This window comes from Tenebrio molitor, chromosome 5, assembly GCF_963966145.1.
Source record: "Tenebrio molitor chromosome 5, icTenMoli1.1, whole genome shotgun sequence".
In the NCBI taxonomy this organism is placed as follows: Eukaryota; Metazoa; Arthropoda; class Insecta; order Coleoptera; family Tenebrionidae; genus Tenebrio; species Tenebrio molitor.
The window spans coordinates 14,256,698-14,266,853 of record NC_091050.1 but is presented as its reverse complement, the minus strand read 5'-3'; the positions used below and the strand labels follow the sequence as shown (position 1 = coordinate 14,266,853).

The 10,156-nt window shown below is 38.9% G+C and overlaps 4 protein-coding genes across 5 annotated transcripts; 2 read left to right on the top strand and 2 right to left on the bottom strand.

Moving 5' to 3' along the window:
* Positions 1 to 323: 323 nt before the first annotated feature.
* LOC138131100 (uncharacterized) lies at positions 324 to 1,506 on the bottom strand. Its single transcript, XM_069047872.1, has 5 exons — positions 1,254 to 1,506; positions 1,079 to 1,205; positions 877 to 1,026; positions 672 to 823; positions 324 to 621 (listed from the first exon to the last, which is right to left on the bottom strand). The coding sequence occupies exons 1-5, from the start codon at positions 1,430 to 1,432 to the stop codon at positions 378 to 380; spliced, it is 852 nt and encodes a 283-aa protein (XP_068903973.1). The 5' UTR covers positions 1,433 to 1,506; the 3' UTR covers positions 324 to 377.
* Positions 1,507 to 2,847: 1,341 nt separating this feature from the next.
* LOC138131409 (uncharacterized) lies at positions 2,848 to 4,104 on the bottom strand. The gene is made up of 5 exons (XM_069048394.1): positions 3,875 to 4,104; positions 3,699 to 3,825; positions 3,501 to 3,650; positions 3,297 to 3,448; positions 2,848 to 3,242 (listed from the first exon to the last, which is right to left on the bottom strand). Exons 1-5 carry the CDS (start codon positions 3,955 to 3,957, stop codon positions 2,999 to 3,001), a joined length of 756 nt encoding a protein of 251 aa, XP_068904495.1. The 5' UTR covers positions 3,958 to 4,104; the 3' UTR covers positions 2,848 to 2,998.
* A 3,685-nt stretch (positions 4,105 to 7,789) lies between these two features.
* On the top strand, positions 7,790 to 9,080 carry LOC138131262 (armadillo repeat-containing protein 7). The gene is given in 4 exon segments (XM_069048183.1): positions 7,790 to 8,161; positions 8,215 to 8,382; positions 8,431 to 8,669; positions 8,671 to 9,080. Coding segments are annotated over 4 exon segments (906 nt in total). The 5' UTR covers positions 7,790 to 8,052; the 3' UTR covers positions 9,061 to 9,080.
* A 79-nt stretch (positions 9,081 to 9,159) lies between these two features.
* Positions 9,160 to 10,156, top strand: Fcp3C (Follicle cell protein 3C). Of its 2 annotated transcripts, none has more exons than XM_069048182.1 (3): positions 9,160 to 9,553; positions 9,615 to 9,858; positions 9,941 to 10,156. In XM_069048182.1, the coding sequence occupies exons 2-3, from the start codon at positions 9,616 to 9,618 to the stop codon at positions 10,124 to 10,126; spliced, it is 429 nt and encodes a 142-aa protein (XP_068904283.1). In that variant the 5' UTR covers positions 9,160 to 9,553; position 9,615; the 3' UTR covers positions 10,127 to 10,156. The 2 variants fall into 2 exon arrangements, with proteins under 2 accessions (XP_068904283.1, XP_068904281.1); XM_069048180.1 differs by having other exon boundaries at positions 9,160 to 9,558.

Below are 10,156 nucleotides of genomic sequence, written 5' to 3'. Positions count from 1 at the left end.
AGTCATATTGACAATAAAGTTTAGGCTGCACAGTTTGTTTTTAATTGACAGTAAAATTACGTAACTGTACGAAAATTTATGTGCAACTCTGCATTGACATTTCTTTGGCAGTGGTTGCGCAATTTTTAAAATTGTCAAGTCAATGTGCAATGGTATAAAAAAAATCAAATGCACGCCTATGAAATGTCATACAAATGGCAACTTTACCGTACCTACACAGTTGCCACAATTTGCGCACATAGTTGCCATATCCATAATCATTTTGGATCGCCCATTACTTCTGTAGTACCTTTAGGAACAAGGGAAAATACAAATAAAGGAAATATGTCACTACGTCGTTTTATTTCTGCAAATGATCTAAATATGGAAAAAAGCAATCATTTTTGATGTTCCAAGACTGTCTTGTGGGCTTGTCGAAGAGCAAATTCTTGAATGAAAGTAGAGTTGTCGTTCCCATGAAGAATGGAATTAATTTCGTCCACGATGGCCTCAAGAGCACCACCAACAACATCTTCCACCACAGAGAGAATAACTTTTTTCAAAAGACTGGTTACCACGTCCGTCAACAAGTTGAGGAGCCAATCAATAAGAGCATGTCCGGTGAATTTGAAATCAATGTGACTAACAAAAAATGAATTGGTTTGAAGTTGTTTCACGAAGCTTCAACTTACCCGGAATTTGTTATGGTAAAGTCTTCCAAAGTGATCAAGAGGTTAACGTAATCGAAACCAAACGTCACTTCCATTGCCAGATCGGTTACGCTACCCTCGATTCCTCCAGTGGGTCCAAGACCCATAATTTTGGCACTGTAGTCGTAGGTGATCTAAATATTTTTGAAAAATTTGATTGCACCCTTTGAAATGACCGGAAACTTACTGCCAAATCGTCGAAAGCTATGGGCAAAGTGAGAGTGACTTTTTGGTCGTCCTTGCTGTAGTCGATGTCACCTCCGCGGTGTATGCTCGAGAAGTCTCCGAGATTGCCATTTGTCAAGTCGAGTTCTCCATGGTAGGTGATAATCAGAGTCTGCAATTTTTTTAAGGAGTCTGGTGTAATGGCGGTGAAAATTGTCACTTACGTAATTGAAACCGGTGTGCATGTCAGGTAGAGACAGCGGATCTAAATGTTCGGCCAACAACTGATCAACATATTCGAACAACTTGTCAGCACACGCGTTTACGGTATCGTGGATGTCGTCGCGAGGTCTGCAAGAACCATAATTTAGGAGAGAGCAAAAATCTGTGGAAACTCACGTTGTGGTGTTGCAGAACAAAGCTTCTCTTAGTTTCTCGGTCGAAACATTTATCTTCTTGGGAGTGTATGATGGCCAATTCTTGAATTCAACTGTGTCGTAAACTATGTGGTAGTTGTGCTTGTGGGGATAAGCACAGATGCTGGCTGCGAGAAGAGCTGCCAAAATAAGTTTTCTCATCTTGAAGCTGATTTACTCTTCTATACTCGGAAAGGAGACTGGTGCTGACTGGGTGTCGATGGTGGATATTTATAGGGGGTCTGTGTCACTCATGGAACTTACGTGACTTCTTATCAAATTAATTAATTAAACCGTATATAGGTTTTTCTTGATAAAGCACTTCTAAATATGTTTTAGATTTAATGATAAAGACTCATTGAGACTTTCCTTATTCCTCAAGCTCAAGACAGTCTGTATATAATTAGAAATGACCTTGAAGAAAGAAAATAGTAAGATACATTCGCTCTTATTAATTATTATTAATTATATTTTATTGCTTTCAACTGTCATAAATTCTCATTTTTCTCCTTTGTAAACTGCCTCCTAACTGATCTAAAGCAAAAAATAGCGGATAACCAACCGTTGCCCTAGACAACACATTCAAATAAGTGACATTTCTTGAAAAATTTGTCAAAACTGTCAAAAGCAAATGCGAAATCATTTTTAATACGTTTTTTGTTCTACGAGCTTCTTAAAGGCTCCAAATCGCTAAAAATCTTTAAAATTAGCTTGACGTTTCTTTTTGACAAGTGCTGACATTTATCAAAATCCGTTCACATAGGAAAAAATTCTCAAATTCTGACAGTGTCGAACAAAAATAACTATTACTTTACTCTTATTCTTACAAACGAAGTGAAGGTCTGTTTTCAATTAATAATTATTACACATACAGTCGCGAGCAATAAATTTTGGTCGTCAAGGTCATTCGTTGACGCAATCGAAAATGCTCCATCGTAAAACAGTCGTAAATGTCATAACCTATCATCATGTTGTATGACATTAATTGTCATTTTGTTCTTTTTTTTTGACACTTTGTTGACATGGTCATAATCAGGCAAGGAAAATATTTAAATTTGTGACAATCTAACCAAATTTTGAAATGACATTGACGACCAAAATTTATTGCTCGCTACAGTACATATTATGAGTATTAATTACTAGATCTTTTTTTAGAAAATCAAAACTATTGTACCTAAATCTAGGTACATTTTTATTAAGTTTATACATACATAATATTTCTTCTGTATTGTCTTTAGCGGAAATTGCAATTTACTTGTTTCCTCGACAAAATAAATAGGTCCAACCGATAAGGACAAGTCAAATAAAAGAAAAATGTCTAATTTTGAAGACATGCAAGCTGGTAGACCATTTTTAAAATTAAATGAAATTAGCATAGTGGGTGGTTCAGGTGATAAATTGTTCTTCGTATCAATGAAACGTTATTGTTCCTTAAATTTAAATAGATCGTAGACAGTACTTCAAGATAAAACTTTTCCAATTCATAAATTTGATAGCAATGTTTACTAGTTTTTGAATGGTACGTATGTACCAGGATGTCCTTGGAGGGAGAGAATCAATTAAAATGTCTTATGTAACAAATTATTTAGAGAAGATCTAGCCCTGCGACAACAACGATTTCTGTAATTACTGTCACATTTTGCTCACAAATGAACAAATTCACTAAAAAAATGAGAAAGCAAAACATTTTCCAACTTTTCTTTTATTTTCAAATCGTGTACATTTTATCTAACTGTTTGTTTTATTTGTAGCAACTTGCAACCCCATCCGTTGCAGAAACGACCCAAACGTGAGATTTGCATATTCACCGACGACTTTGTTCACTTCGTCGACAGACAACTGAAGCATGTCTCGCCCTTCTTCTTCAATTCTGGACAAAATAACTTGTTTCAGAAGAACTGCTAACACATCTACCAAGAAGTTGATCAACCAATCGATAAAGACATGTCCACTAAACTCTAAATCTATGTCGCTGGCAACACAACAATATTCCAGTTAACAAAATTTAGCTTGAATCGTAAGTTACCCCGAGGGTGTGACGCGAAAGTCGTTCAAAGTGACCATGAGAGTAGTATAGTCGAAGCTAAGTGTTATTTTCATTTCCAAATCGGTGACGCTACCTGTGACTCCTCCAGAAAGACCGACTCCAAAGATCTCAGCGTCGTAATCATACCTAAACTGTTGTTTATTTAGTATATTAGAACATGTTCTTTTGGCTTTAGTGTCTCACTCTTATGCTGTTAAAGGCTAGGGGTAAAGTTACTTGTATTGTTTGATCAGTGGTGACATAATCGATGTCTCCTCCACGGCGGACGCTCCAGAAGTCTTGCAGGAGACCATTGGTGAGATCAACTTCTCCACCGTACGTCAAAATCAATGACTAAAAGTGAAGTTCTTACACAATTGTTGTTATACAATATCAACTTACGTAACTGAAACTGGAGTGGATGTTTGGTAACTGTAAAGAATCTACATGTTCTGCTAAAAAAACGTCAATCACTTTGAATAATCTGTCAGTGCAAGCGTTCAAAGTGTCGTTGATATCATCAATAGAGCTGCAGATGACGCAACTTATTGGAAAGATTCTTATCAAGATATACTCACGTGCTAGGGTTGTAGACCCAAACATCCCTCAGAGGTCTACAGAAATCGCAAATCATTAAAAAACGGTTCAAGAAAAGCAACATTCTCGGTCGACACAATAAACAATATTTTTTGTTCAACACTGTCAGAATTTGAGAAATTTCTCCTGTGTGAGCGGATTTTGATAAATGTCACAATTTGTCAGAACGAAACGTCAAGCTAATTTTAAAGATTTTTAGCGATTTGGAGCCTTTAATGGGCCCGTCGAACAAAAAAACGTTGTATTCAACTCGTTCTTGTGTAAATTGGGCCCTTTGTGGGCACTCATGTCAAAAAAAACCCAATTTACACACGAAGTTGTCAAATAAACTAAAGTCCATTCACGTTGGATTTTCCTAGTCAAGGTCAAATAATTCAAATCACAGATAGTTTTTTTTTTATTTTCGGACCAAAAACTACAAGATTGGTGTGAATATCAGCAGTCTAAAAGAACAATTAGAATCGTTAAAATGGGCAAAATATTCCCGTGTTAGAAAATAATTACCTCGAGGCCTACCTCAAAATAATGGATACTGTGAATAACAAATAAATATATCCCCATAACAAGCAAAAAGAGAAAGGTGGGTTTAGATTAGTTTAGAACCCACTTCATATTATAAATACCTTTATCGTCTCTGAGAGGGTACAACAAAGAAAATGGAATTATAACATTAACTCTGGAGGATGCGAGGGAGGAAATTGAAATGGAAGGAGAAGCAATCGACATAGAAGAAACACCTATAATGTTACAGTTTACGAATGTGGATATTCTTGATGCTGCTTTCGAAGCAATACAAAAATTTGGAAGGTAATAAAATATACCCAAATTAAGTGATATTTAGATACGTTCGTTAAATTTTTTTTCTTTGATAGATGCTTTTATCATATTTTCTCACTCATTCTAATCAAAATTTTAGATAATGAACGTAATGAAAGGAAAATCACACGTTTTTGTATGAAATTGTTTTTGAACAAGTTAAAAAAAATGGATCTTAACAAAAGTACCAAAAATGTTGTCAAAACATAAAGTCCATTCATTTTGTATTGAACTTTTCAAGGTCAAATAATTTAAATCTTGGCACTGTAATTATGTTTTGTAAATAGTGACATGCATATAACCAACATAATGTGATTTAGACCCGGTTTTTGGAAACATTTTATTTGGCCAGTTAGTTAACTCTCCGATAAATACAAAAATCATGTAATGTGATTGGTCACTTTCTAGCGTTTCTATAGCAACGCTTGATTTAACCGGCCGTTAAGTTATCGGACTGTTCCAGAAACCGGGCCTTAGCAATGCTCAATTCAACGTTTACGGTGTTTACCTGCATGTCACTATTTACAAAACATAATTACAAAGCCAAAAAATAAAATTATTTGACCTTGAAAAGTTCAATACAAAATGAATGGACTTTAGTTTGGTTAAAAATATAATTAACGTATTTTGTACCTGTGATTTATTGATTTGTTAATTCAAATGACAGCCTTCATTTTGTGTGAAATTATGTGTTTTGCAGCAGATGTTGTACTAATTATTATGCTTTGTTTCAGCAACTCACGCCCTCAAACACCTCTTAGTCTTAAATAAAATTAAATGGTTTTCAGTATTTTACATCATTCTTGGTGTCTTAAAAACTACCTAATTCAAAAGAAGTTCAAGTTCAATGCAATTTGCCCTAGGTTACGTTACCTTATTTATTCTCCCTTTTGGTAAGATTTTCCCAAAATAACGATTTAACAGACTTCGGGTCGAGATCCACTGGAGACTGCTCGAGAGTACAACCAAAATGTGGGGGTGGGTGGTGATAACCGGAAGAAAGGAAAACTCCGAGTGGTTTAAAAAAAATAATTAAGTATATTTTCACTCCGTCCTGCACATGTAGATGATTATTTTCAACAACAAAAAAACGTTTCTCACACTAAATTGTTGTACCTACAAACTGAAGGGTTGTGCCCTCGCCGCGATAAAAAAAAGAAAAACTCTCGAAATGTACATGGGTCCAAAAACAAAAATTAAAAAAAAAGGGGGAGGGAACCAAAAGCGAAGCCCGATATCGTCCTCGACGCTATTCTTCTACGATGCCCACGATCGGCGGGACCGTTCCCTCGGGCCTCACCTCGTTTCCCAAAAGAAAAGGAAAATTCTAAAAGAGAAAGAAGTTGTGCGGCGGACGGAGACCCAAAAGATAAGGAATAAAATAAGAACTATTACAAAAAACCTGTTATCGGTTTGACCGGCCGTTTGCAGGCCAGGTCACCAGCAGACCCGAACAAAAAAACATTCTGCCTGAAACGACGCGGTCCCTTCCTGAAAAGATCTCTGGAGATCTAGACGTTCCTGGGGGACGTCCTCGGGCCCACGGTTGACGACGAATTCCGGGCGTGGAATCTGACTCCGCACTCCGGCGTTTGGTTCTCCGCGAACCTTTCGTCGGGGATCCGTAAATCCGCTCCTCGGCGTCTGGGTTTGGACTTCCTGGACTCTTCTTCCAGCCTCACCCTCTTCGAACCCTCGACGTCACCCTTTTTTCGCCGTTTTTAGCCCCCTTCACATTCCGACGCCGACCTGACCACCAACCAAGACCAGGAACCAAAAACGAAACACGACTCACCAAAGCCCAAAGACCTCTCCACTAATCTGCATTGGTATCTCTCTTTTATAGTTTCGCCCCTCTCACTTCGAATTTTTATCATTTTCGGCAGAAAACGTCGCGGGTCGTGCGCTCGGTGATCGGATGATCGAGGAATACTTGCATTTTTAAAATGTAACAGTAGGCTGTTAAAAAATGCAATTCATTTTGTTCTGTACATCTTTACTGTAACAGACATTTTTTAAAGTTATATATTTAAATATTGGCATCTTTCTTCTCCAAGTGAGCGGTAATTTTGATTAAGTACAGTCAGTCTGATGAGGTTAGTCCGAATCAAGAAGTTGACATGACCTGCGTCTGCTATTGACGTTTCACAGCAGCGTTTTCTGCGCTGATTTCATTAGAAGTAGAAAATCAGCGGAGACAACGCACAGCAGGTACCAATACTTGAAAATTTATGTATTATAGGCAACATTGGGCAACATGAGACAGATGTCATTACAAATTTCAATTTTTGAGATTTTGAGTTGTTTTTTCATGCTTTCTTGGTTTTTCTGCAAATGCATTCCTCCGTTTTCATTTTGTCTTTCAAAAAACAGTTCTCTTCAGAACTCTTTTGATAACCAATACCTAAGTAAGATATACCTACACTGCCTCAAAAAATTGTCGCAACACAAAATTTGGAAAATAGGTATCCTTTCTTTCATGATGAGAATACATAGAGGTATTTTCATATTTGGTGGCGGAAACAAAAGACTGAGAAATGTCACAAAAATGTATTGTCAGTGTCAAATTTCTCATAAACGCCGTAAAAAGGAATGTCTAGGTAAATTTAAATTTTCGCTAAATAGACTGAAAGAACAAATTCTAAGGAAACCAATTTTTGTCAGTGCTTCAAAAGGAAAAGTTATTGCTGTATTTCTGTCGCAATCACGAACGTCTTTGAGAAATTTGACACTGACAATACAAATTTGTGACATTTCCCCTTCTCAGTCTTTTGTTTCCACCATCAAATATGAAAATATCTTCTACATATCTACACAAATGCAAACGGCTTTATTAACATAATAATAAATTAGGTATAATATATTATTTTTGCTTGAATTACTTCTGCCATTATTAAGTTATTATTTATTAAGTAGGTGCTACATACACTTCTGTGCATTAAAATTAAGCACAGCAAATATTTTTTAGTTTAAACGGAACAACGAAATTCCTAGTGAAAAAATATTTATGTAAATCAGTAAATTTTTTTTTAAGAATGCCGAAAATCTATGGCCGAAATGTCAGGTTTAGATTGTCTTTCTTTCTTCCTAGATTTTGTTTCGGCAATGCCTCGAATTAGTTTATCCCAGTTTATCCCCCCTTGCCTTGCACGATAACATTATTTTTGCAATTACAAATTTTACAAATGAATCTGTCCACTTGCTGCGTAGCTTTTCGTTGGCATCATATGGTGGAAATTTCAAAATTAAACAAAAGTAATAAAATCATCACAAATGCGGCTAAAACCTAACCAAAAAATTTGACGTTGCCAACATAACCTAGAAGATTCGCCCTTAAAAAGTCATGTTCACCAGAAAGTCAACACTGTTGAAGAAAACGGGTCCCGACGGTGTCGGACGCTACGAATTTCTCAAACAGCTGATCGTAGAATTCGGAACATCAAAATCTAACGGTGAGTGACTTTTTGTAGCGCTATTATCGAATCACCGATGATTATTTATGCAGAGGCGAAACGCCAAGTCTTGTCCAATCTGTCCAACTTCGCTTACGACCCCATCAACTTCGAGTTTCTCAAGCAGCTCCACGCCATCGATTTGTTCCTGGACCAGCTGTCCAGCGACAACGAGGATTTTCTGCACTTTGGACTGGCAGCCCTATGCAACATAAGTCCAGGTTTGTCAGCACACCGACTGTGCAAAATCTCCAATCTCTCACTTGCAGACCCCGAAAGCAAAGACTACATCATCAAACTGAACGGCATCAAGCTCATCTCCAACCAGTTGCTCCACAAAAACGACGAAATCGCCCTGAACGCCATAACAACGCTCTACTACTTGCTGTTTCCCTCTTTTAGACACCTTATCACACCTGAGATCCTCGACAAGGTGAAAGTCTACCAGTCCCACCCCAACACGCGCTACAAAAACCTAGGAGAGGTGTTTATGGAAGAAGCGTCCAAGAATGATTAGAGGGGCTGTGCGCCACTTTTCCAACAAGGCGACATGCTTCAGGACGATAACCAAAGAGGACTTGGCCAAGTTTACAGATTTGAGCGGCGACACAAATCCGATTCATTCGACGGATGGCCGGGAGAGGGCGCTAGTACACGGCGCTTTTCTCAACTCTTTGGTGTCCAGAGTCATCGGGACTGAGTTGCCAGGACCGGGCTCGATCGTGGTGGCCCAAACTTTGAATTTTCCCAACAAGTGTTACGTAGACGAAGAGGTGAAAATCACGGTCGAGATGGTGGAAAATCGCAAGATTGCGACTGTCAAGTTCACCTGCGAGGTGCCAGGTAGAGACAAAGTTGTATTGTACGGCAATGCCAAGTTGATCCTCCCGAAGAAATAAAAATAAAACTGTTTTCTTTTGTTTTGTTTTTTTAAAACCGAAAGTACAGCGCCACTGGTTATGCAAACAACTGTATCATGCGAGTATGCTCGAGAGTTGGGTAAATCTGTTAAAAACAAGAAGCAAGTGTATTGTTATTATTTTGTTTCGTTCTTGTACAATGGTAAATGTTTATGTTGATTGATTGCGAGTCGTTGTGATGTTTACATTTGTATTAATTTGAAAAATGCCGAGTGTCGGAGCGGTTTAAAAATAAGATAAGGTGTTGAGGTGTTGCGGGGGCGTGAGCAGTGATGGACCGTCGACAGCTCCTTGTGGGACATCGCCGTAACTCCATCCGTCCTAAATTTACCACCCTCGATCGCAATCTGTTTACGCCAAAAACAGAAGTAGGCCAAACATTGGTGTTTATTGTTTTCCCAACAAGAATCCGCACGGTGTGCACAACACGAATTACTTAAACCCTTGAAGGCTTCGGAGCGTTCGAGTCGCGGTCAGGTGAGTCGCTTGTGTCGGTTCCCACCCTCTAATTAGTTTTTTTGGGGCGTTTTCAGGATGTTGCTGGTAACGTCGGTTCTCACCCTGTGTGCGCTTGCGAGCGCAGGTGACCCTTTCAACGGAACAATAGCCGACAACAAACCAGTTCCGTGCACATGTGGCGTATTCTTGAGTGGACAGTTCAAGAAAGGGTCAAAGGAGCAGCCGAAGGGGGTGCCGGTGCTGACGCAGGAAATGGACACCCCGTGCATGAACAACGCCATGGGAAATCGCCAGTGCACCAATAGGTGCCTCGAAATGGTGAGAGAATGGCCATTGTCGGGGCCCGCTGGGGTGGAAAGCGCGGCGGATGCGGGGTGGGTCTGATGGGTTTGTCTTCCAGATCATCGCGCACTTGCCCAAGAGCGCCGCCATCATCTGTGCCACCGTGGACAGGGAGCTGGTGCACAAGGAGCGCGCCTATCTCTTCATCAAGAACTACAGCGACAAGTGGCAGAGCACCAACTTGTCGGCAGGGCGGGAGTTCTGCTGCAGGGACAACGTCCCCTACAAGTGCCCCATCGGTTGAGCCTCGCACCTAATAAATTTTTACTTTTGA